This window comes from Hyperoodon ampullatus (assembly GCF_949752795.1).
Source record: "Hyperoodon ampullatus genome assembly, chromosome: 6".
Classification (NCBI taxonomy): Eukaryota; Metazoa; Chordata; class Mammalia; order Artiodactyla; family Ziphiidae; genus Hyperoodon; species Hyperoodon ampullatus.
This window is the reverse complement of record NC_136919.1, coordinates 120,933,390-120,960,757: the sequence shown is the minus strand read 5'-3', so window position 1 is coordinate 120,960,757 and position 27,368 is coordinate 120,933,390. Positions and strand designations below refer to the sequence as shown.

Below are 27,368 nucleotides of genomic sequence, written 5' to 3'. Positions count from 1 at the left end.
GTACTGGTGTTTGTAATGGAGCTCTACCCTCTGTGGATCTCCACGGCCTGTGGGGACCTTAGACGCTGAATGGGTTTAGTTAATAACAGAAAAACAAAACCAAAGGAACCACAAACTGAGACCAACTCTGAGGTCACTTAACCCATGGTTTCCCACCATTGTTTTTACATTTTAGTAGTTAAGTATTTTATAAGAAAAAATAAAATTAGCCCATCAAACTTGAAATTTCACAGATACTATTGCTTAAAATGAGGCAGGTAGCCATGGAAACCTGCTCTACACAGACTGCATGAAGTCAAGTGGATACCAGGCAAGCTCAGGAAGGTGACATGTTACTATGGTAGCTTTGCTGTAACAGCCAGCATGAACTATTGTCATGGGCACTGCCATCAGACCCTGGATTGATTTCATTCATTCATTCATTCATTTATTTCCACTGTGGGCCTTGAGGAATCTTAGTTCCCCGACCAGGGATCGAACCTGGGCCCACAGCAGTGAAAGCGTGGAGTCCTAAACACTGGACCGACAGGGAATTCCCAGACCCTGGATTTTAAATACCCCTTTCTCACTATTTCTGTGCCTGGCCTGACTTCTTAACCTTACCAGTGCAGATACTCAAGCTCAGAGGGGCTTCATAAGTTGTCCAAAGTCACACAGCAGGAAGATTAGAGCAGGGGACAGGATCTCGGTGCTGGACTGATACGCTTTCACCTCACTAACCTCCCCTTCTAAAAAGTGGGTTGAAAGCTACTTGCTCACATTTCTCAACAAATCAGAGCCTCACAAATCAACACATCCTGCAGCTGGTCACCTCACTTCAAGGGGGCAACCACTTAAAACTTATAAATATGCTCTAGCCTTAAAATGGCTAAACATAACATACTATAAGATTGAAAAACTATGCTTTTACACACAACGCTCCCATGTGATTGGCTATTTATTATTGGCAGTTCTTTCGGTCCATTTCCCAGTTTTGCTCTATTTCAGAGACCAGTCTTTAGGAGCCAGTCTGGGTCACCAATCTTATAAAAACTTGCTTCAGTGCTGAAATAACTAAACAGTAACTTTTATGACTGCTCAAATATATAGATATACACATGCCTGTATATGTATGGTAACTAAGAAGCCAAGGATTAATGCCTAACAGTGGTTATCTTCGGATGGTAAGATTACAAATTCTGTGCCTTGGTTTATATGAGTTTTTCATTTCTCCATAGTAAATACACACCGAGTTTAATAAAAGAAAAAATAATTAAGTTTTACTGATACTATTTGAAAAAAAAAAAACTGTTTGTTTTTCTGAAGCCATCTTTGACCTGGAAAACATTCTCTTTTTTCAAATAAGCAGTATTTTCCTATTAAGTGTACACTGTGAGAGCCACATTCTTTATTTCGGGTCAAGTTAAGTTCTCTCTATATGCTAGCGAAAGGTTTTATTTGTTGTTTGTTTTCCCCCGCCTACTCAATTTTGATGGGTAACCTGTATTATTGCCTCTCTTTGCCTGGTTTGATTTATGATCTTGGAAGTCAGGTCATTCTCTGCTAGGTCGAAGAAAGAAAGAAAAAAAAAAAAAGGCTTCCCCACCTAATACCTGATAAAATATCTGAAAAGGTCATTGCAGACCTTGACAGAAACACATACAATTTCAACCCAATCTGATAAAACAGCAACTAGAAAACTTTTATCAGAAGAAAATGTAACTTGCCATTTCCCAGCTCAGTTGACTGAACTTTTTTTTATCTGAAATGACAGACATCATAAGATAGGAAAAGCTGCAGATAAGAAGCCAAATTGAGTTGTCTTGAATCAGATCCGATTGTCTGCCTGGGTTCAAACTCCCACACCTGCTCTGAATGTGTCAATGAGAGTCTCTTGGCATGGTCCCGGAGGGGTTTGGAAACATTGCAAAAGTGGTGAACTTTGAGACTTCAGCGTTTATTCTGCGATTATAATTAACCTGCTCACCAGTTGCTATCGATCAATACTGAATGGAGCTGATAAAGTTTGACTGGATTTCTAGAAGTAGAAATGGAGATTTAAACTAGGAAGAAAAAAAGGAAGATTAAAAAAATACTTTAAGGATTTAATTCAATTTTACGAAGCAAAACTGGATCTGTGACTGATGAATCCCAAAGCCTGTGGCTTAATAATCCTCAAAAAACTTCCCACCATATTCTGGTGGTAACTCCTTGATTTCTCATCCTCCAAAATAAAGTTCATCTATGATGATTCAACACAGAGTGAAAGACATCCTCACGTTCATTCCATTTGCAGAGGGTGAACCACATGGCATGGCTTACCTGTCTGGATTATATTCCTCCTTTGGCAAAAAAAAAAAAAAAAAAAAAAAAAAAAAAAAAAAGATATTTAAAGACATGAAGGCAATTTGGGGGCTCCTGCAAAGTACTGAAGGCCAGAAAACCAAATTCCCTTCATTCAGATAAGAGGCTTAAATATCCTGGCTCAGTTCTGATTACAGAGTAGCAATAGATAAAACTCTAGGCCCCCTGCCAGAAACGAGAAAGCTTCCACTCATGGCTTCTGTGATCAGCTCAGACCAATTCCATGAGCTCTTCCAGCCTGGGGTTTTATCCACTGTCTTGATCCATGCCCCTATTCTCATCTTCATTAAAAAATATAATCACTGTGATTCCTCTCATTCTTTCTCAGCTCCGACCTTCGGAGAAAAGGGAATACGGAGAAGATGGTTCTAGTTTCCTTAAGAAAAGGGACTTTTGAGAAAGCCAGACGGCTTTGCTCTTCTTATGCAGCCAACAGTCCCCCCAGAGTAAGAAGAATCTTCTACTTTGCAGGGTCTGAATTCTGGGCAATCTCTCTTTAACTCTCTGCACACCCAAATCAGGATGCAGAAAGGAAGCTTGTGTGAGGCAGGGATTCCTGGCATTGCAAATTCTGCAGTATCAGAATGAGATGGAGAGACATTGGTGGGAAACAGGAAAACACAGAGGAGAAACCACACTGGGGAGAGGGAGCAGGTAGTGAGCGAAGTAACAGAAACTCCTGAAGTTTACTTGAGTCCTTCAAACACCACGTACCTTCTGGATCTGAAGAGTGGAGGGCCCTTAAGCTTGGCAAATGCAAAGTGCAGCAAACAGGGAAAAAGCATGGTCCTAGAAGTGGGACTTACCTGGGTTCTAAGCCAGAGCTGTTGTTTACTACCAGCAGGAATTGGGGCAGATTAATCATTCTGAGCATCAGTTTCCTCTTCTGCAAAATGGAGATCACAATATCTAATTCTCAAGAAGGACTTAAAAGTTCCTGTTACCTGACAACTTCCTCATTGACCCTTGAGAAAGGATCCAACTTACTTGCATATATGCACAGTACACAATACATATATATATACATAGATATATGTATATATGTGTGTGTGTATATATATATATATGTATATATATATATGCATATATGGTACAAGATATAGGTTCTTATCCCTAAAAAGTTGAAAGTTGTTAGCTGGTTTCCAAATATGAATGTACCCAAACTTGTAAACTTATTTTGTATAAATTAAAACAGGTCAGAGGTTATTCCTAGTATAACCCCACTCATATTATCTTCCCTTACCTTCTTTAGAAGGAGACCAAAGAGTAGCTCTATAGTAGCCAATAAAACGTTTAAATAGTCCTCCCTGGAGTGTGTTACATGAGATCATGTCATGGGCCATAGGAGGTCAATATAACAGAGTGATACTCATTCCCAAGCCATGAGAGAGCCTTATCAACTGCACCTTATGCAGGACTGTAGGTCAAAGAAGTCACCAGCAGACAAATACTTTCAGATGTCAAAAAGGCCCCTTCAAGATCTTAAAACAGCAGCATCCCTGGACCTGCAAGAATTGCCCACTTCTCGAGCAAGGCAATGGAAAAACCAGTGGTCCTTCCTCTTTCTTATGCAAACAGAAGCAGCAACGTTTGCAACCTGCTTCAGCTCTAAATTCAGTACAACTCAAAGGTCTTAAAAAGACAGGTTGAAAAGAATTGGCTAAAAGACTTACCTTACCTCGGGAGAAGGTAATTTGGTTTTCTAACAGAATCCCATCACTGTCCTAGGTTAGTGGTTTTCCATTCTGGCCCCAGTATAACCTGAGGGAGAAGTGCCCACACCAGGAAAAGTCACCAGTGTATGTGCCCACGAGGGGATCTTAGGAAGTCACGTCAGTGGTGTTGGGTTCGGGGAGGGGGAGGACATCTGATAACTGCGGATGGAGATCTGCTCCCAGAAGGCATTACTGAGAGTAGGATAAGGGTTTTTTGACCCCTCAGTAAAGGAATCTCCTGTTGGATAAGCAAAAATCAAAAGCCGAATTCAGTAAATGACAATTTATGTTTTAAAGTACTTTTCCTGTACATCCATAAACTCTAAATATAGAACTCTATTTTTTTTAAAGGCAGGAGACTTTCAGGAAGTTAATTCATGAATACTATGTCTTTTTAAAAATTTAATTGGTTTAATGTTTTTTTTAATTGGTAATATAGTCACATGGCTCAAAATTTAAAAGGTTCCATTTGTACACCCATGTCCACAGCAGCACTATTCACAAGTCAAGAGGAGGAAACAACTCAAGTGTCCATGACGGATGAATAAACAAAATGTAGTACACACATACAATGGAACACTATTCAGCATTAAAAAGGAAGAAGTCATATCACAGGCTACAACATGGATGAACCTGGAGGACATTATGCTGAGTGAAATTAGGCAGTCACGGTATGATTTCCACTTACATGAGGGATCTAAAGTAGTCACATTCATAGAGACAGATCTGAAGTAGCCAGATTGGGCTTCCCTGGTAGTGCAGTGGTTAAGAATCCACCTGCCAGTGCAGGGGACATGGGTTCGAGCCCTGGTCTGGGAAGATCCCACAGGCCGCGGAGCAATGAAACCCGTGCGCCACAACTACTGAGCCTGTGCTCTAGAGCCCGCGAACCACAACTACTGAGTTCACGCACCACAACTACTGAAGCCCACGCGCCTAGAGCCCGTGCTCCACAACAAGAGAAGCCACCGCAATGAGAAGCCTGCGCACCGCAACGAAGAGTAGCCCCCGCTCGCCGCAACTAGAGAAAAGCCCGCGTGCAGCAACGAAGACCCAACGCAGCCAAAAATAAATGAATAAATAAATTTAAAAAAAATAATAAAATAGTCAGATTCATAGAGACAGAACGGCGGTTACCAAGGGCTGGGGGAGGGTGAAGTTCGGAGTGTTGTTTAATGGGTATAGACTTTCAGTTTTGCAAGACAAAAAAATTCTGAAAATCTGTTTCACAAGAATGTAAACAACAACTTAAAACTACTGAACTGTACACTTAAAAATTGTTAAGCCAGTAAAAACAAAACAAAGTAAATCTTAACTTTAACCTCCCTGTATTTTAAATGTATTTTCTTGTTATTTAATGGATTAATAAAGAAGCACAGAAAGGACAATGAAAACTGGCTAAGGTGGTTAAAAATTCGAAAAGTTCCAAGGCACAGGTGGTGAAAGTCCTCTTCTCACCCTTTCCCCTCACCTCTCCAGTTATTCCCGACGGGCAATCAATGCTACAGATTCCTTGTGAATATTTCCAGAGAGAAATTAAATATTTCCAAATGCATATAATCTTTTCTTCTCTTCTTTTACACAAATACAGTGCTACACACACATCCCACACTTATAAATGTCTTGAAGAGGATACCATACCATTACATAACGAACTTCCTAATTTTTTATGCTGGCAAGATATCGTATTGTTTGTATGCACCATGTGAACACAAACAGTCCCCTAATAATGTGCATATAGATTATTTACAATTTTGGCTGGAATAATTATTTCCAACGACACAACAGTGCTGCAACGAACATGTGCCCATAGAATATATTCTATATTTGTAGACTAAATTCCTAGAAGTTAAATTTATAGGTCAAGGGTATCAACTCTGTAATTTGTCAGATATCACAAAGGGCTCTCCATAAAGGTTGTACCAATTTACACTCCCATCCACAGGTATCAGAGTTCCTGTTTCCCCACACCTCGGAGTATGTTTGCTTTCTTAGCTCCTTTAAGTAAAAAAAAAAAAAAAAAATAGGGAGGGATACTGAACAAAGTGTTATCTAAAGCTGTCTCCTGTGCATCATTTCACCTGAGCGCTTAGAAAGTACCTAACAAATGTGGCTTGACCTTTCAATGGGACACCCCTGGGCAGGTGACAGATCTCACTAGAAGCAGTGACGTATCCCTGGCTACGCCCCCCTCCCCAGCCACACACACACCTTCCCCCATTTAAGTGGTTCTCAGGGCAACACCACAGACCAGCCCCAGCTCTGACTGACCTGCTCAGGTTGGTAACGGAATGTTAAATAACTTTGGTTTCTCAAAGACTGACGAATCGTTCTCCAGCCAAACAAGCTACCTACGACGAGTTGATCTCACAAAGTTCCCTACATAAATGCACTGGCTCTGAAAGCAAGTGGCTTAACTAATAAGCAGTCCCCAGAAGATCCAGAAAACACTTCAGAGTTTTCCACCAACCTATACCATAAACAAACTCTTAGAACACCATGAATGAGACAAAGCTTTCAAAGAAACCATTTGGCTAACACTGAGTGATATACATGCATTTCGTTGTGCTGTTATTGTTTTTTAATCAACCCTTAAAATGATTCAAAACTGTTGCACTCCTTTGCAAATATAACTGCTTGGTCTTCTGTTACACAAAAGAATTGTTATTCCATCATAAACTATATTTTCATAGCTGTTCCAGTAACATCTACCACAATGTTATTTTCTTTAAGGCATATTCTCATATAATTTCCAGTTTCCTTTTCAGCCTTAAGTATTTACAAGCATTAATTGGTACAAAAATCAACTTTATTGTGGTGTAAGGTACACACCATAAAACACTCCTATTTTAATGGTATACGTCCATGAATTCTGACAAATGGATATGCCTACGTTAACAACCGTGATCCGGATCTCTAAAAGGAGACAGCTATATCATCCCGCCACAGCTAACTCACAGGCACACCAACGCAGACCCGAGCCCTTGAAATGCAAGAGTCCCCAGCACAGCTCCACTGGCAGATGGCCAGGCGGTGTCTCCTTAAGCACTTTCAGTGCCCAGGGGTTCATGAATAAGACAGGCCACAGCCCACATTCCATTTCAACAACTACAATCCTGTGTGCAAAAGTGTTCTTCTCAAATATCTGCTCGCCTAGAGCAACACAAAGTTAAAAGGACATAGACTTCTGCCTTTTAGATATTTATACACAGACACTCTCTCCCTCTCTTACCCACCCTGGGACTTCTCCAACGGAAACTGCTCCAGTGGTTTCCCGAGGCTTCAGGAACCCTCTCCCATCCGGCTCACTCCTCCCCAGAGCCCTGCGGTGGGTCTCTTCAGCAGCTGTGGTGTGTGGTTTGACCTGGGCAGAGGACTGCAGCAGCTCCCTCCTGGATCTCCACTGAAATATGTGCTCAGTGCCCAGCATGTGCCAGGCACTCACACATGAGTGAGACTCTGTCCCTGGTCTTAGTAAGGTCACATCATTCCATCAGTGCAGCCTAATTCATGAATTCAATGGTTGTGTCAGGGCTCACACTGAACTTGGAATGAATTAAAGTTTATATACATGGCAGTCAAGGCAGAGTCATTCCTTCCACTCTAAGTCCAGAGCTCTACAGAGGCCCCTGTTTGCTTTTATTACTTTGCTTTTTGCCTTATTCCAATAACCAACAAAAGAACTCTGGCACGATATGAACTATTGTTAATACTAACGTTTAATACTTCCTAGAGAAATGAAGGTGGTCTCTTCTTTCTCCTCTTTGAAATTAAAAACAGTTTCTGAGTGAAGAATGAGTTAATCTGTGTGGTTTCACCTATGGTGATAAATACATCATTTAAACAAAGCCAAGCTGGGTTCTATTATTTCATGGTACCAGTGTGACAGTAAATGAGGGCATGCATTTTCTTTCTTTCTTCCTTTTTTTTTTTCTTACCAAATTGCAGGTACTTTTCCTGACAAACTTCTATTTACCCTTCAACACCAAGTGCAGACGGCACCACTTAGGTGAAGGCTTCCAGATTCCTAGACAGAGGGAGGTACACCTCTGTCTTCTCTGCTCTCAGCTCATGGCCACAGCCCACTGCTGGGTCACTCACCTGCCTTCATGTCTGTTTAGGGTGACCAATTATCCCCGTTTGTTGGGGGCCTCTCCTAGGTTTAGCACTAAAAATCCCTAATCCTAAAAAGCCCTCAGTCTTGAGAAAATCAGAAAAATTGGTCACTCTGCATGATAGTGACTATTTACTCAAATAGCCATCATTTATGTGCCAAAGCCAAGAACTTCACAAACGTTACCTTATTTTTCTAATTTAAAACAACACTAAAAGTAGTTACAACCATCCCATTTTACAGGAAAAGAGAGGAGACGGAGAGAGGTAAGTACCTTGCCCGAGATCACAGGGGCACCTGAAATGGAATCTAGGTTTGCCTCTGTCATACCTCACCCTGTACTGCCATCTTAGGACCCGGTGGCAACTCCACACAGCAAGCTCTCAATAAACACCACGGACTCAGTAATCACTTGTCATCATCCTTCGGTCACTCAGCATCAGTTAACATGTCAGTGATGGTCCTCGATAAAGCTACCAGGCATTAACAGGAGGGTCCATGTGATAGGAGGAACATATAAAAAGCACAGGTACATACGCTGCTTTTAACTGGCCTTTACGCAAGTGCCACCTGCAGAACAGGCTGGAGATGTGAATGGCAACAAATTCAACGTGCCTCCAGTCCCCTCACATAGGTAACCTGGAACCATTCATCACCTGACCACTTAAAACACTTGGCTGTGTACAGAAGAGAAAATCCAACTGCTTGGCCAGACCCCAGGGCTGTCTTCAGGTGGGACTTCCTGAAGTAGTGGGAGAGAGCACAGTGGACCCGGAAGACAGGCCGCACTTGTCAGCAAGGGGGCCCTCCTTGGGCTTCCCTGGTGGCGCAGTGGTGGAGAGTCCGCCTGCCGAAGCAGGGGACACGGGTTCGTGCCCCGGTCCGGGAAGATCCCACATGCCGCGGAGCGGCTGGGCCCGTGAGCCATGGCCGCTGAGCCTGCACGTCCGGAGCCTGTGCTCCGCAACGGGAGAGGCCACAGCAGTGAGAGGCCCGCGTACCGCAAAAAAAAAAAAAAAAAAAAAGGGGGGGCCCTTAAAGGTCGGCTTGCCATCTGTTGACACTGGAGTGTGGGAAACATTACTTAAACACCCTCCGGCCTGGTATGGGTTACATTTGAGAATCTAAACACTCACTGTGCGCACTCCTCACACAGTATTTTTTGTTTACATTGTTGTGGCTGTAACTCTCATGACCACAAAGAATTCCCCCCATCTTTGGATGTCAGACTTCTCTTTTTGCCCTAACCAAGCACCAAATTCTCAGTCCAGGATCACAAGGGTTAGGAAGCAACCTCCCCACCCCACCCCCAAGCTCGAAGAAGTGAAACTGTGTGGAGCATTCCTCCCTATTTTAAAATAGGAGTTCTAGAGGGAGCTCTAGAAAGAACTCAGGAGAGTTCTAAGAACGCGGGGCCAGAGGGGCCCACGCCCAGCACGCCCACCTCGAGCTGCCATTGTATGGAGATGCTGCCCAGCTATCTCTCAAGGTCCTCCCGGGGGTCTCCGGAGCCTGGGGAGGGGCGGGCCCTCCTCTCTGGGGTTGCCGTCTGGCTCCTCCGTGACGGGGAGGGGGAAACTGGGAGCCACAGCTCCTAGCCCCGGCGCCACATCCACGGTTAATCAGTTTACCTGAGATGTGTATTTGGGCGGACACCCCTGGGGATCTTCCCCAGGCCACCCAGGGTCTGAGGATAAATTAAAAGCTCTTCAAAGCCTGGACCCTTCTCGGAGCCAGCCCAAGACTGGAAACCTGGGAGGAACAGGCTTTACTCTTCAAAGTGAGAACAAATGCGAAAGGATTTAGCACTTAGTAGGTAGTCAATAAATGTTAACTTTGTTGCTCAAGTCTGGGCTTCCCCTCCCCTACAAGAGTCGTCTCCATCCAAGCCGGATCCCGTCCCTTCCTGAAATTCCACAGGACCAGAGGTCATTTGCATTTTGAACTAGCGTTGCCACTTCCTTTCTCTCTCAGCCTGAAGCTCCGAAGCCCTTCCTCGGACTTCATTTTGTTCATCTGTAAATGGGAGCAAGGGGCACACGTTTGACGTCCTTCCCAAGTCTGACATTCAAAGAAGCTATAAAACTGTGCCCATTACGATTGTTAATTTCTAACCCCAGCCCTCGGGACCGAACGAGGCTGAACACTTGGACCTGCGGTGAAGTCTCCACTTCAGTCGGGCATTATAAAGATGCACCTCTGGGCTTCCCGCGTTCCCGGACACCGACCTGGGGTGCGCTTCCATCGCAGCCCTGGGCACCTATGCCCCGCCGACCAGCACACGGTCACAACACGCTCTGGCCCCGAGGCACCCACCTGGCACTGACCCCAGTTTAACCCATCTCCATTGCTAGGGTCCCTCATTTGTTCCCGGTGTGAACTCCCCGACAGGAAAATCTCCTGCCACCCCGAGGGATCCTCCAACTGGCCCGCCAAATGGCCCAGAAGATCTTGGGCCCAAGCCATGTAATCAGTTCCCTGCGGAGGACGCTGAGCAACGGCCGAGAGGAGGTGGGAGCAGAAACCCGCTGCTCCCAGCGCTGTGCAGCCGGGTCGCCCGGCGGCCTCCGCAGTCACCTACAGACGGGCGCTGCCCGGGCGCACATAGACCCAGACACACCCGACGCCCGGGGCCACCCTGCAGTCGTCTCTCCCTTTCTGAAAAGGATCTAGAGGGCAGGCCCGCCCTCACTAAACAGAATCTGGGTTCCGTGGGGCTGTGACCTTCACCGCCACTACCGCCCCGCCCCGGCCGCCAGGTTCTGTCTCCCAGTTTGCTTTCCTTGGAAACTCACGCATCCCCTCTATCCCCTGCCCCCGCCCCAGCATACCTGTGAAAAATTAAATGTCCCAAACAAGGCTCAGGACTACCTCTGTCCCGGCCCCGGACCGCCCGGGGACGCGCGCTCAGCACTCACCGAGATTGGGGTGTCGGGCCGCAGGGTTGGCCCGGCCGGGCAGGCTGTGCAGAACCGGGCTGTCGAAGGGACCGGCGGAGGCGGCGGCGGCCGCGGCCCAGGACGCGCCCACGTCGGCCATGTAGGCGGGGTAGGGGCTGGAGTAGGAGCCCGCGAAGCCGGCTCGCCCGTACTGCTCGCGGCCCGCCAGGCCGGCGCCCGCCGCCCCGCCGCCACTGCTGTAGGCCGCGGCTTCCCGGGCCGCAGCGGCGGCGGCGGCAGCGGCCAGGGACCCGGTGGTGCCCGGGAAGGAGAAGCGCGGCGACACGGGCGGCGGGGTGTAGGCGGCTCCCTCGGCTCCCGCCTGGCTCCAGCCCGGGCTGCCCTGCTGGGTCCCGGGCCCTGCGCCCGACGGCGCGGCCCCTGAGCTGCCGCCCGAGGCGGCCCCGGACACGGTGCCCCCGCCTCCGCCCTGGAGGTAGGACAGGCCGAGCACGGAGGAGGGCACCCGCGGCGTGGGCACGTAGACCGGCGAGGACGCGGCGCCTGCGCCGTGCATGAAGGCGCCCGGGCCGCCCGCCTCGTAGGGCCCCGGAGGGGGACCGTGGTTGGCGGCCATGGCCAGGCTCTGGTACATCGCCCCGCGCGCTCGCAGCGTCCGAGTCCTCAGGACAAGGAGCAGTGCGAGGAGAGAAAATAATAATACAAAAATAAAAAGACGAATAATGTACAAGTGAGGGGCTCACAGAAATGAAGATCAAAAATCAAAGTTTAAAAAAAAACCAAAAAAAACCCCACACGAATCCTTCAAAAATATATACGTATTAAATCCAGCATTGAGCCAAAGACTCTAGGCTCTGGTTTATTCAGGAAAATCCCAAACTGAATTTGCGGTTGTTCCCGGAGGTGGTGGAGGAGGAGGGGCCGAATCCACTGAAGGGACTGGAGGTCGCGAAGACGCGGGGTAGCGCCCGGGCGCGGGCACGGGGCTCCAGCCGGGGTCACGCGGCCTGGCCTGTCGCTGCGCGGCACTGCCGTCTTCAGGACAGCCCGGCCTGCGGAGCAGGGTGCGGGAGGCTGGCTCCAAGGCCGAGGGCCGGGCTGGCTCCTTTCCTCCGAGATGCAGCCGCGTCTAAAGAGGGAATGACAAAGAGGGAAATAAGTTTATCCAGAGCTTTCAGAGCCCATTTCCCCTAAGCTTGGTTGCTTCTCCCGCCCTGCAAACAAAATCGCCACTCCCGGGGGTCCATCTTCGGAGGCCACCCGACTCCGCGGGAAGCTATTCTGCAGAGGCCATGGGGTCCGGCCGCCGGAGGGAAGCCTCGGGGAGGGGCGACTTAGAGACCTGGGGCTTCCCACTTATTGGACATGAAATTACTGGTTATGATCACGCTCAATTTTCTTTTCTTTTTTTTTTTTTTTTTTTTTGCGGTACGCGGGCCTCTCACTGCTGTGGCCTCTCCCGTTGCGGAGCACAGGCTCCGGACGCGCAGGCTCAGCGGCCATGGCTCACGGGCCCAGCCGCTCCGCGGCATGTGGGATCTTCCCGGACTGGGGCACGAACCCGTGTCCCCTGCATCGGCAGGCGGACCCTCAACCACTGCGCCACCAGGGAAGCCCTCAATTTTTTTTTTTTTTTTTTTTGTATTGCTTGTCAGGAAGGACTTTAATTTTACCTTATTTCTAGCATATTCTTGTCACAATATTTTAAAAGTCCAAGGGCTTCCGGTTTCCGCGCAGAACCTAGACCTAAGAAATCTCGCCCCATCTCCTCTGTCCGCCGCCCCCATCCCCAACCGATCCTGGCCATGAAAGAACTTTAGATTGCCCATGGAAGACAAGGACAAACTTTATAAAACCCAGCAGCCTAAGAAATTTTTGTTTGCAATCTTTTTTTTGTTTTTTTAACTAGAGGCAGAGTATAAATATTTATAAGTGAGCACAGCGTCTGCTAAATCTCGGTGAAAAAGTTTGTGGAATCTCTTATCCATATGCTATATCTATCACGTGGACATCAAATCAGACAAGATACACGTTTCTCGCAAATAGTTTTATTTTGGAGATTTTGCAGACTGGATATTAAGAAAAGTAAGAGGAATGTACAAAGTCACTTTACAGAACTACAGTACTCACTGAACCATTCCAATTCATCGAATGGGTTTTTCATACGGAATCAGTGATCCACCCACATATGGAATCAGAACACCAATGAGACTGCCAGGGGGAAAGAACAATTTGTAGGACTTGATTATATCCTTGTATCCTGTGTTTTGATTTCACCAGGCATTTTTTCTGATAAAACGAAGCGCTCCACGTTCTGAAGCACCTGCTTAGTTCCAGGTCATTTTCTCCACAATTCCGCTAAGTAAAAGTGTCTCTCCTCATTTTACAAAAGAGGGGACTGAAGCATCGACAAGTTCTGAAACTCCTTTAAGATCGAAGTACAATTAAAGGGGCGTAGGGGACAGGATCTGTAGAACTCCAGGGGTTTAAGGCTGTCCAGTCCATGCCCACTTTTCTCCTTAGGAGAGGCAGCTACCCTTACCATTTTTTTTTAATTGCAGTAGTAGACTTACAGATATATTAACTGAACTATGTACTAAATCCAGGCTCTGCCACTTACTGAATGAATGACTGTAGACACATTTACTTAACCTTTCTGTGTCTCAGTTTCCTCATTTGCAAAAATTCAAATATTAAAGGTAACTATCTTGTATGGTCATTGTGAGGATTATAAATTAATATGTGGAAAGCACTTATAACAGGGCCTTATAAAACTTTTATAACAGGCACAAAGAAAATTCTATACAATTGACTACTATTTTTACTACAATGTATCATGAGAAAATGCTTCAGACGTATTATGTACTATAATAAATGGTCATCTTTATTCTTGTAAAACAATTCTGGAGAAGGGATGTCTAATACGTACAATATAATGCTTTTAACCACTTTCGCAACATCACTAATAATAATAATGCTATAGCGCAAGTATTATACAGTCATATGTTAACTCCTAAGTGGTTTATTATTTGCTTTCAAAACTATACAATAAGTTATTGGTTTTGGGAACATTTCCTTCCAATAAGAAGTTTAGTTAGAGGATGGATATTAAAAAATTTGACCTGAGATCACCAACTTGCCCCTTTGAAAATGAAGGCAAAAAATTAATACCTATAGGAATCTCTGGGCTTCAGTAAGTAAATACATAGGTTTACCTTAATAAAATATTCGGTATTTGCATTTAAAATCAAATAGTTGACCTATTTCATTGTATTTTCTGGAATACTCCTGCAGTTCTAAAACAAATGTCATAAGTTTCTTTTCGCAGAGAGCTGCAGGAAAGGAAGATTTATACTTTTGTAATCCAACTTCCAATATACATACAGATGCTAACTTAAGCTTTAAAATGGAAACGCTGAAAATGCCATAAATCTAACATCTGTCTTTATTACATTCTCTGCCTTTTTAAATGGCTGATACATTGCCTCAGAGTTGGATTACTTAACAATAGGAGGGGGAGAAAATACCGGCTCTATACCTTTCTGTTAAGACAAGAAATGAACTACTCCCTTTAAAAGACTCTTGCTCGTTTCTGTAATTGACCCACCTCGCAGGCCAGCCCGGGAGGGAGCGGAACGAGCTCCTGAGAATGGCAGAAGAAGTCTGGCCTTGCTGTGGGGATCCGGGCTTGTGCCCCAGTTCTCCCTCTCCTGCTCATCACCCATCCCAGTTCACCCAAAATTCACAGGCCAGACAGGAAAGCTTTCTTCCTTTTGCTGAGTGAGCTCAGAGCCCTTTTCTCATCTACTTCTGAGAGCCAAGAGGATCGAGAGCGTCCTAACGTTCCCGTGCATTTACAGGTCGCTCCTGCTGCTTCGGTTCAGCTGGCGCCTTCGCCCTCGGCCTGCTGCGCAGAAAACTGTCACACCAGAACGCACAGCCGAGCCGGCAATAACGGACCTGGTCGCTGCGGGGGACGTGGAGATCCAGAAGTGGAGGGGGGAGTAGCACCCCGTCACCCCAATAAAACCTTTCTCTCTCTAACAGGCTGAAACCTGCTCTTGGCTGCAGTTCCTTTTCTGAGAAACACAGGAAATCCTTCCCCAAGGCGCTTTCCCAACCTTCCCGGCAGCGCTGGCCGCGACTCCCACCGGCCCTGGGACCCTCACCACCCTGTTCCCACAATCGCAAGGCCCCTCATTCTTTCAACCTGGTGGCAGTTTACCACCTGGGCATCCTCCTCCCCCCTGGGTGACCCCCGCCCCCAGCCCAAAGCCAAGAACATAATTTCGTGGACCGGGGTAGCTAGCCGTGGCCAGCTGAGGGACATCACTGCTCTCCGCCGGGTTCCCGCCCTCAGCCAATCCCACCCAGAAGCAGTGTGGGTTTAGTCCCCTGGACCCCACATAGGAAGACTGGGAGGCATAAAAAGTGCGGGCGCTCAGCAGCCATTCCCGACTTCGGAGCGCCTCCCCGGGGCCCGAGGCCCCGTTGCGCCGCCTCCCACCGCCTCTCTGTCACCCACGGGCGACACTCCTCCGTCTGACTCCCTCCGTGTTCGAGCCGCCGTGCGGCCTGTCCAGGGTAGTCGGTCAGGGGGATTTCTCACGGCCACCATCGCCACCCAGGCCCAGGCCTGCGAGATGCAAGCAAGGGCTGGGAAATCTGCACGCGGGGGTGGGGATTAAATACATTCAAGTTCACACAGAAAGAATCCAGAAGTACTTCGAGTATCCCTGTCCGCTCCCCCCCCCACACACAAATCTTACTCTGCTTTAAAGAAGCTGCTAAGCCAAAGCAGAGCCGGCTTTGGGCAAGGTTAGGGAGAGCGGGATGACCAACGTCTCCCTTCCATCCGCTGGTTACCTCTCTACTCCCAAGAAAACAAGCGCGGAGGAGACGGGAAAGAGCAAGGAGAGGCGCGGGAGAAGCCGTACCTGCCGCGGCTCGAGCTTCCTGGAGGCCGGCGCGCGCTGCCCTGGGCGCCGCGGGAGCTTCGGCGGTGGCGGAGCTCTCGCAGCCTCCCTGCCGGCCGCCTCGGAGTCCCCCAGCTCGCGGCGCGGATCCCCTCGTCCCTGCGCTCCCGCTCGCCGGCGCTGACTGGCCCGCGGGAGTCACGTGCAAGGACAGGGGGCGGGGGTGCGCAGCGGCGGGCTGCACCTCCGCTGGGCGCCTGGCTGCGGGGCTGTTCAAAAAACTCCCCTAGCAGGCAAAGTCCAGGCGCAGGGATCTCCTCGGGAGACGCCAAAGTGCGACCGCCGGGGCGCGCGGGCTTCGCCCACCGCCCTGCCTGAGGTCGATTCGGTTTGCGGTTTTGCCCCGGGTCAGCTTTATTAATGACTCGTCTCTCTCCCACCTCCTCCCCTGCCTTCCACCTCCTCCCTCCTCCCCACGCTTCCTGGTGGTCCGGTTCCAGCCGCGGCCCCGGACGCGGGGGGCGAGGGGCGGGGCTGATAGCGGGGAAGGTGACCTCTTGGGCGCGACCCCGGCTCGGGTGTGGGGCCCTGGGTCACCGGGGGTGCCCGGCTGGTTGCAGGGCTCCGGGTGATAGTGGGATTCTCCTAGCCCCAGATTCTGGGGAGGAGGAAGAGACACCAGCCTTGAGATTGCCCCCCTCGATCAGAGCGCGGACACCTACGCCTCCCTTTCACCTTCGCAGTAGCCCGGGGAGTCGGCCAGGGTCCTGCGCTCAGTTTTATGTTCATGCAGATAAAAGTGCACGCTTTCAGGGCGAAGCTTCCCAGCCCCTGCGGCCTCCTCCCTTCAGATCATTGCGTTTTCTCTGCTGCCTGCGGCGCCGCAGCTCCAATCCAAGGGATTTAGCAGGGACTTGGGGAGCTCGGCAGTCCAGCGGAGTTTCTCGGCCGAGAGGACTCTTCCAGCGGCCTCAGCCCCCCTCCCTAGAGCGGGGGCGGGGAGAGTGGCAGGCCTGAGCTTGGAGTCGGCGTCAGTGCCTAGAGGCCCCAGCTCAGCGGGGCTGCGAGCCGGAGAGTCCCTCAGACAGGTCTAAAGGTTAATAGAGCAATCACAGGGCCCTATTACCGCGTAAAAATAACCCATCGATTACCGCAGCCTTCAGCTCCAGATAACAGCCGGCCGGTGGCTCTCAAGCTTTCGGTTAAACTTCCCCCCCATCCCCCCATAAGGTCGCGTTTCTCTCCCTTGCGCAGGTTTCTCATACCAGATTGGAGGGGTCGGGAGGGGGCCGCGATACCACCCTGAAAGAAACCTGTGCGCCTCCGAAGTAAGGGTACGGGCGAGACCCGCTTCCGCAGTCTGTAATCGGTCGTGGATTCCCGGCCTGCGCGAGGGCAATCCGGGCGCTGAGGCCGAGGCGAGGACGCGGGGCTGATTGGAAGGAAACCCCCCAAAGGGATCGTGGCCAACTCGTGGGGATTCTCAGGAAAATCCCGGAGGAAGGACTGAGCGCGGCTGCGCGGGGAATTCTCTTCCCTGAGCTGAAGGTGCGGAGGTCCAGAGGGGCTCAGGCCGAAGAGAGAAAACTGAGGCTCCCGGCAGAGCGGCGGAAGGGCTGAGCGCCCGCTGGACTCATCGACGCCCGCCTGGGCCCCTTCGCGCCCGGGAAGCTGAGGGTGGCGTGCTAGGGGTCCCTTCTCCAGCTTCCTCCAGCTCCTCGCCAGCGCCTTGCAGAACTGGGGGCTGCAGATCCCAGGCCTGGGAACTTAAGAGGGAGGGGGTCCTGGGGCTCCCGGAGGCTGGACATGAGTAAAGGCGGTTTCGCGGGGACACTCCGACCGGCGCACTTTCAGATGCAGCCGAGAAGGGCACGCGACCCCTGTGCTTTTGAAACGGGTCCTCCTTCCCCCTGGGGTGAGCGAGAGAGCCACGAAGCCAAAGGCCTGCGCCAGGGGCCTACGAGGGCTTTCTGAGCAAGGCTGAGCTCGGAGGAGCAGGAAGCTGCCCCGGCATCTCTCTTCTCCCTGGGAATTTGTGGCTCCAGCGATGCCCCATGTCTCAGAGCTGCCTCCCGCGCGCGACCCCCAGAGGGCGAAAAGGGCTGAACCTGGAGACTGGGCCTTGCGACTTAGCATCTGGCGGAGCGGCCATCTGAGCGTCCTCCCCAAAGCCAAGGACGCGGGCCGCTCCCACGCGGGCTGCTACCTTCGTCGTGCCGGGTCGGCCGCGGCGCCAGAGCGCGGGTGCTGAGGGTCGCAGTAGCTGGGTGACCAGCGGCCAGCCTCGCCCCACTCCCCACCCCCAGCCTCCCGTACAGTGGTGGGGGCAAGAGCAGGCCCCGCTCTGTGTGGCTGTTGTGAGACCCCTGATGGAAGAGACTGCTCTTTCTAAGCGCTTCCTTTCAAGGAACCCCGGATGCACCAGGGGGGCGCTCCTGGCCAGGCCTGCGACAGAGCTCCTTTACCACTACCACCGACACACCCCAGCCCCCCAGCCCCGTCCGCGCTCTCCTGGTGGGCTGAAGCCTGGGAGTCCGTCAAAGATTCCTTGCTTCTAGGAAGATGCCTGGAACCGAGAATTTTGTGTCTGTGTTCTGCGTTTTCCCCTCCCTTTGGGCCCAGCGCCCCAACTTTCTCCCCAGAGGGCTCAGCTCAAGGACGGTCCCGAGAGTGGCTGGCGAGCGGCCCGCTCTTTTAGGGTGTTTCGTTTTCCTGCGCTCCCTCCCTCCCTCCTTCCTTCGCTCACCCCCTCCCTCCCTTGGGCGAGGCGGGAGCCGCCGCGGCCGCCGCGCCGTTGCCAGGAGCGGAGAGCATTTCAAGGCCTCGCTGGCCCGCCGGCTGGAGGAGGTTTATCGGCTGCCGCTAAGTTCCCAGGCTTCTCCCTCGCTCAGGAGGCCGCTGGGAATGGAGTTGGGGGTGTGTGTGCATGTGGTGTGCTCTGAGGTTCGGACTCCTGGCTATTTTTAAGGAGATGTCTCTGGGCTGGCCTGGGATATGGCCCAACCCCATTCATGCCCTCATTCCACTTTTCCTTCCCATAATCTACAAGGAAAATGTAACACTGTAAAGCCTTTGGCCTCTTTTTTACTAAGGGCCTGGGTCTACTGAAGAGTCAAGTCGTGAAATTTAGACAAATAAGAATTAGTAAGATGTGCTATTCGATTAAAAAAATAAAAAATCTCTCCAGGACACAAGACTAAGTTGCCGGGTTTTTTTGCTCCATTAAGGCCTCTGGGACTTGAGCCGGTCCATACCTTAGAGACGTATTTGTAGGCAGGACATGGAATAGAGAGGAATCGGAACTCTAGTTCCCTGAAAAAAAGTTAATAAACAGTGGACGATGGGATTCACAGCGACAACAGCGATGGTCTCCCCGGGTGGGGTTCTCCGGAGTCCCTGGCGGGACCCGAGCGGGCTTGCTTTAAGCCGAGCGCAACTCCGGGGCCACAGTCTCAGTTCTGGCTGGTACGGCCGCCGGGCACCCTGCGGAAATCAGCCTCGGCGGCCGCCAGCCCTGAAAACCAACGACGCCTGAAAAAACAGCAGCCCCCCAAAGTCTTCTAATCGGGAGCAAGAAACCCGCAGAGAGACAGGACCGGGGAGGGCACTGGAAAAGTCACCCCTCGTCCTGTGTAACGAATTCCTCCGACATGTAGACGCGTCTCTGCGAGCTTGTACCTAAGGGCTCCGGCACAGACAGGCAAAGGGACCCGCGCTGAACGTTTGCCGGCTCCTGTCCCCACGCGGCCCTCCAATTCCCCCGCCGGGCCTGGCGCCCTCGGCACGATTCCTTCTCCCTCTGCGACAACCGGTCCTCACTCGCGGGGCCCGCACTGCGCCCAGCGTCGCCCCACCCCCCACCCCGCGGGTGGAGCACGAAGGATCCGGGTGCGAAGCAGGGCCGTCGCCCGCGGATGGAAAAATGGAGAACGAATTAAGCTGCGAGGCTAGTAGACCTCCTTTCCCTCCCGAGCCCCTGTGCCTTGGCAGCGGGAATTCTTGGGGAGGGGGGCTAGAGACCCCCGCCCCGGGAACCGAGCTCTGCCCCCCAGGAAGCGCTCATCAGCCTCCTGCCGGTGGACGTGAGGAGAGAAGTCAGCCACGCTTCTTAATTCTGTCTTGCTTGTGAAAATGCTACTCGGTGCTGCAAGGCGAAGCCATGCTCTGTCTCGGAGACCGCAAACGCTTCCTGCTGCTTCCGGCCCCGAGGACTAGAGTTTCTGGCACAGCCTACCATATTTCCAGATTACAGAACACTTTCCAATTCCATTTTTTTTCCGAGGAAACAACAACATCGCCGCGCTAGAGGGAGGGAGAGAAGATGTTCCCATCCTCATACAAACAGGAACTAGGAGACCCAGAGAGGTTAAGACACTTGTTGGAGGTGGCAAAGCCGGGGCGCCCTGCAATAGGTCTCGAATCTAGATTTCTGAGTCTTAGTTATTTCATCCATTCTACTTATTATCGAGTTTCTATAACGAAACGCTTTTTAAAGCCCTCGTTTTGCTTTTCAAATATTTCTAAATTTCATTGAATGCGGACGTCGGGCATTTAAAAATTAAAATCAAGTTTAAATAAAACAGTTTGTGTCTCATACTCTAAGAGCCTGTGGGAAGGGAAAGAAAAGGAGTCTCCACGTTTTCACCAAGTTCGGGAAGGATGCCAAAAGCTTTTTGAATGGGGAGGGCATTCCTCAGGTTCCGGGGCAGCGGAGGCGAGAACTGAAACCCAGTCCAGGCGCCCGCAAGTCCGGGCTCTGCCGCCAGCAGGTCGCCGAGCACCGGGCGCCCTGCGGCCAGGCTGACGCCCTAGCGTTCGCCCCTCTACCCTCGCCCAGCCTGGCTCCCTCACCCCCTCCAAATGGGAGACTTCGGATGGGGGTGGGGGAACAGCAGCAAGCGGGAGCTTCCGGCACCCACTGCCCAGGCTGCACCGAGACCGCTCTGGGCCTGCAGAATCTCTGAGCTGTCCGGAGGGGCCATACTCTTGGGGACCGAAGCTGTCACCTCCAGGATCTCTCTTGGTGACGTGGGCCCCGTTCTTTCCCTTGTGGCTTCTCCCTCCCTCCTACCCTGTTAGGGGCTTTTGAAGCTGCAGCACTGGCTGCGCCCAGTACAGAGGAAGAGCACGATAAATGTTCTTGGAATAAATAAAACGTGACTTTGCTTAATTCCTAGGCCTTCTGTTCCCCGGAGTTACAAATTCGTTTATCTGTGGTTGCTTATACACACCCCTTCCTCCCCCCACACACCCCAGAATGTAGGCTCTATGAGGGCAGCAGCCGGGGCTGGCACATAGTAGATGCTCAATAAATGTTTGTTAAATGATTACAATTGTAAAAGGAGTTGCTAATAGCATCTCTCAGGGTTGCTGGGAGTTGGAGAAACAACACTCCCTTCAAAGGGGAATGCATCCCCTGGCACACAGTAGGTGCTTAGAGTCACCACCATTTCTCAGAGTAGGACCCTGAGGCCCAGGCCAGACACGGAGAGAGAGGCCCAGTCTGAGTCGCTGCAGAGTGTTTATCTGCACCTCCACCTACAAATCTCTTGCCCAAATCTAGGCTGCCTCTAAGGAAACCGGGAGTCCCAGGACTCTGGGAACTGCAGGAAGAAGGTATTTCCAGGCGCACAGTCAGGATTTTGGAGGTCGAGTTCAGCTAGGGACCTGGTTAGGCGCCTAGGCTGCGACGATTGGACAGGGAGGCTCCCCGGTTCCCTAGGACAAAGGCCGACAAGAGACGCCAGGTGTACCATCTCCCGGTGCGGACAGCCCAAACCCGTACCTTTTGGAAAGCTGGAGGGACGCTGTCCGACAGCAGGACCGAGAAAATAAAGTGAGGGAGGGATGGAGAGAGGCAGAAACAAGAGAAAGCAGAGAAAAGGGGGAGAGACAGAAGAAGGCAGGCAGAAAGGACAGAAAAAAGACTGGCTTGAGAACCCAGAGGCACAGGATTTGTTCATTCATCAATTAACTCATTCATCCAGTCATTCATCCTATTTTTACTGAGCACCTACTCAGTGCCAGGGACTGTCTGAGGCGCTGGGATTCAGCATAGAATAAAACAGAGAAAAATTCTGCCTGGGGAGCTTACATTCTATAAGAGGAAGATGGAGAATGAATAAGTCAGTATAGATTTTTAGGTGGTGTGAAGTGTTATGGAAAAAACACAGCAGGGAAAGGACAGGCAGAGAGCAGAGAGGAACAGAGACCAGGGAAACGGGGCGGGGGGCGGCGGAGAGGGAAACACAGACCCAGAGAAAGAAGAAGAGATAGGAGTCAAGAGACCAGGCGACAGAAATAGAGAGCGAGACCCCCAGGGAGAGGCGAGGCCAGCGAGAGAACTGGGAAGGAAAGGCCTGGGCCGGATGGAGGCGAGCGGACCAGACGGGGCGAGGTCAGTCCCGAATCGCGCCCCGCTCCCGGGAGGGCTGCGGTGTTGACGGGGACCCAGCGGCTGGAGCGCTGCCAGTCCAAGACCCCGGCGCTCATGTCGGGACTTGCGGAGCCACCGGAGACGCGGTGTTCCTAGCGCCAGCTTGGGCCGGTTTCCGCACAGGCCGCCCCCGGCACCCTTCCCCGGGCCACCGAGCCCGAGGTGACCCGGAGTTGGGGAAGACGCCCAGGCAGGCGCCGCGACCTGGCGGCGGAGCGAGAGACAGGAAAGTGTCAAGGAAGCGCGAAGCCCAAGTGCGCAAACAGCATCTCCTCCCTCGCCTCCACCCGCCAGCCCTGGAAGCAGAGCCCGCCCGGGGCATCTCCCAAAGCCGCGGCTGCGGGGCTGAGCGCTCTAGGCCCTGCGGTCCTGCACGTGGGGGAGGACCCTCTCTCCACAGGCCTGGGCTTCCCTGTAATGGACAGTAAGGTCGCTTAGAGGCCACCACCGCTCAGTGGCAGCAGGTGCCCAAAGAGAGTGGGCTGCCTTCTCTCACACACCCCTGGGCGCATGGAGGTATTTAGTACTTATTTGGAAATGATTGGTTTCTTGCAACAGCAGAAGAAAATGGGAGGCATGGAGCTTCCAACAGCTTGACCTACCTATTTCTGTCAAAAGGCTATTTGCTGTATTTTGACCTGAGTGAAGAAAACGACGGCAACATCCCTGACATTCCATTTCTCTTCGCTAGTTTCAACTTTCCCGTACAGGCTCCTGTATCTGCGTGTTTGACTGAAACACAAGGGTGTCCTGCCTTTAAAGTCTGCTTTCTTCCACAGCCCCAGGCCCTCTTTAGCAGAGGTGCTAATCCCCAGCAAATTGCCAAAGGGCAAGGGACTAAAGGGAGAAAAACTGAGAGGCTAGAGTCTGAGTGAAATGGAATAATCAGCACCTGGATGGGAAGAGCTGGCAGGGTTCCACTCTCGGAGGGGCTGAGCTGACCCCAGGAGCCTCAGCTCGCTGCGCCTGCCCGTCCTCCCTCTTCCATCTCATACCACCTCTCACTGGGGCTGGAACCTTTCCCCTGTGAGGGGAAGGATCCTTGCGCCCCCAGCCCAGGAAGTCTCTGGAGATGTCCCGTTCCCATAGCCCACACTCTGCTTGGGGATAGGGTAGGGGTGGGGTGGGGTGGAGGGCTCGGAGCAGATAGAATAAGACACAGCCTTATCTGTCAAGAGTGATCAATTTCACAATCACTAGGTGAGAAATTGGTCTTTATTCCACTCCAAAAGCCCTGGCTTCTCATTCTCTCTCCCCGCCTCTTCCTCCCCGCCCCCCCCCAACCTCTACATATGATTGTCAGAGACTGTGACATTCCCATCCCAAACTCTCTGAACACGGCTGCTCAGCATATGAATTATTTGTGATTTGCCTCAGGATAAGAAAAGCTAAATGTAAGTTGTGCTTTAATCTATGAAAGAGGATTGCTGGTATCTTCACACTTACAGTTTTTACTCCTAATAGCCCCAAACTGGAAGCCACACAAATGATCCTCAACTGGGAAATGGATGGAAGGCCATGCAAGGGAATACTACTCAGGAACAAAAAAGAATGATCTACAAATACACCCAGCGACAGGAGTGAATGTCAAGTTCACTAGGGCTGCATGAAAGAGGTTGGACTCAAAAGACTAAATGAACCCATTTGTATGACATTTTCCCAAAGGCGAAACCAAAGGGATAGAAAACAGAGGTTGCCAGGGGCAGGGGTTTGGGGGAGAGGTGACTGCAGAGGGGGAGGAGGACATTTTGGGGGGGGGTGTTGGAGCTAGCCTATATCTTTTTTTTTTTTTTGCAAATGTTCATAGCAGCTTTATTTGTAAAATCCCAAACTGAAAACCCAAATACCCTCCACCAAATGAATAGACAAACAAACTGTGGCACATCCATGCCATGGAATACCATTCAGCGATATACAACATCTTGGATGAATCTCCAGGGCATTATGCTTAGTGAAAAAAGCCAGTTCCCAAAGGTTATATGTTGTATTATTATTCCACATATATAACACTTTTGAAATGCAATACATTGTAATTACTTGTCTTTTTCAGTTTGATTCTCCTTCTCAGGCTCTTTGACAAAGCCATCTTTATAAACCAATAGTTCAAATGATTTGGGCAGTTTCCATCATAAGGAGTGTGTCATATTTGGTTATCAAATCCATCTTGCTGTGATCTACACCCAGTACAATTATATCATAGATTTTCAAGGGGCAGAGAGAATTCTAAACACCAACCATAACTATCTCCAACATACAGGTGAAAAAACTGAGGTTCAGAGAGAGTAAATGTTTTGCCCAAGATTGCACAGCAAGCTCCTAGTGTCAGGACCCCAGAGATACCCTCACTCTCAGCAAGAACTCTCCGCTGCTTCACTCCAACATGTCTACCTGGGTGCAGTGCCACTGTTTTCACGGTTTTTCTCCTATTGCCCAAGGCACTTCCTTACCTTGTGAAGAAGCCTCTGCTGCTGTCAATCAGGAGCCTTGCTGGAGATGCCAAGTGAAAAAATATGGAACTCGTCTATATCTTGATTGTGGTGCTGGTTATACCATTTGTGTGTTTGGCAAAACGCATAGAACTGTACCCTAAAAAGGGTGAATTTACTCTATGTAAATTTCACCTCAATAAATCAGACTTTTAAAAAAGCCGGGGGTTAAGAGTATTTCTGGGACAGGAGAAAAGTCTTCAGCCCCTAGTCTCTCTCTCTCTCTCTCTCCACACACACACTCCCATCTCCAGTCTTTAGTGAGACTTCACATCCCTGGTACATGATTCACTCCCCCCCTAAAATACTTCAGAAAAGTGATTTCTATGTAAAAGAAAGCCATGCATCTCTTCTAAAAGGATCCAGTGTCCAAGGTTGGTCCTGCCTGTTGCAGGAAGCGTGACTTCCCAGGGAGGGTGACTGTTGTCTCATCCTGAGAGTCCTGGAACCAGGTAGCAGAAGCTCAGAAATTGCTAAGTCACTTTCAACCACACTGTTGCTCCCCCAGGCAACTGGCTGGCAGCAGATGGAGAGCGGGGAGACCCAGCTGGCCAGAAGCTAGTCAGTCAGAGGAGACTGGGTTTTGTCCAGCTGGTCCCATGAGGCAAAGGAGACTGGGTTTTGTCCAGCTGGTCCCATGAGGCAAGAATAAGCCAGGGCCTGGCCTTGAGAGAATGAGCTTGCCCCTGAGAGTACAACTATACTTCCTTTAGTCCATTTGGTGAAACGTGGCCTTTCCTGCACATGATCATATTCAGCCCTGCAACAGTTCTGCAGGATAAGTTGTTTTGGCTCTGATTCTTACATCAATTTTCATTACACTCAGCTGCAGTTCGTGACCTGCACGCGGAAGGGCTACCATGCAGATAGATGGTAACCGGAAAAAAAAGTGTGTTTTATGCCAGATAAAACTACACTTTGTATCTGTATTTACAGAAGTCATGGTCTAGTAGACATCGCAAGCGAGCCCAAAGCCACTGACTACCAGGGCCATAGGATGGCTCTGCTACCTTTTCTGCTCAATAAAAATGGTGTGTGGGTGTGTGTGTGTGTGTGTGTGTGTGTGTGTGTGTGTTCATTTCTACCCCTTCCAAGAGTTGTCGATAATATCATTGTTTTTAACTCTCGTCAAACCTCTGTGGCCATGGAGGAAAAATGAATGTTAATGTTAACAGACACCCATTGGTTTTTGGCTTTAATCTCATCCTGTTCACTTAAATGAAAAAAGCCAACAGCACTAACAAACACAAAACACCACCATCAACGAAAACAGAACAAAACCCCACAAAATACTATTTCCTGTTTGAAATAAAGCAAACAGATTGGCTTTGTCTATTGCCCTCTTCCTCTCCTCCCCATCCTCCCAAAGCTCGCTAATGAAGCACTGGAAGAACCAAAAGGTGGCAAGGGAAGGGAAGGAGTAAAAAGCATGCAGGAAGCCACAGCTAGGAGAACTTGTGGCAGGTAGCATTCTGGGGGAAAAAAAAAAGGGAACTCTGAGGGCCAGAGGTAAATCAAGGGCCAGTCTCTCTCTCACGAAATGAGACTAAACACCATGATCTGACAGTTCCTTCAGCCTCGATGTCCTCTGAACCTTAATCATTTGGATTCCCTTACAGGTATTGCAATTCACCGTAGCAAACACGTATTGAATGCTTGCTGTGTGCCAGGCACCATGCAAACTTTGGAGATGTAGGGATGAACATACGTCGCTACCTCCAAACTGGTTCAGACCAGTGAGAAAAAGAGCCCTGCAAACAGGCAACAGGAGAAAGTGCTGCAACAGATAAGTTAGAAGAGAAACCATGTTAATTCCTTGGGGTGGGGGGAGGGAAGACTTCACGGGAAGAGGAAGTAAATGGACTCAAGGAACTATATTATTTTTATATGTAGGTGTCCCCCCCCATACATTTGCCTCATTTACTGTTCCCTTTCTAGACCTCAGCGTGAGCGCGCACACGCGTGTACACACACGCAGGCGGCGACCTGGCTTGACTGTTAGGCACACCGAGAACCTACAACACGCACGACTTCGTCCATTTCACACATCCGATGCCAAACACGCATATGCGTCGTGGGTCCTACCCAGTGCCCATGTGGCCGGCGCGTGGGCTGGCAATCGGGGTGGGGGGGTCAGGAGACCTGGTCTCTCGTTTGCATCGCCACCAGGTTGCGTGACCTCAGGCATGCCCAGTCCCCCACTCTGCCTCAGTTTCCTCATCTGTGCAATGTGCGGATTGTGATAGATCATTTCTAAGCTCCCTTGCGGCTCTTTAAAAACAAATGAACACGTTCTTAAAAGACACTGGGATTAAGAGGTGGAATAAAGTCAAATATTTGTTGATGTATAGAAAACGCTGCCTCCGAGTCGCGCGGGGCTGTTTTCGGGCTTACGTGGAGTCCGCCCGGCTCCCTGGTGACCGCTGGCCTCCCCCAGGTCCCGCTCACCCGAGGGGCC

General features: G+C 50.4%; 1 protein-coding gene across 2 annotated transcripts in view; it reads right to left on the bottom strand.

The window, feature by feature from the left end:
- The window catches only part of GATA4 (GATA binding protein 4), a gene marked incomplete at both ends in the record, with an annotated part of 48,340 nt that extends 36,634 nt beyond the window's left edge, over positions 1 to 11,706 (bottom strand). For both annotated transcript variants that reach the window (XM_079706628.1, XM_079706629.1), the window contains one exon: positions 11,091 to 11,706. In XM_079706628.1, the coding sequence (XP_079562754.1) occupies positions 11,091 to 11,706 (616 nt within the window). The remainder of the gene's footprint in view (positions 1 to 11,090) is intronic.
- Positions 11,707 to 27,368: the final 15,662 nt, after the last annotated feature.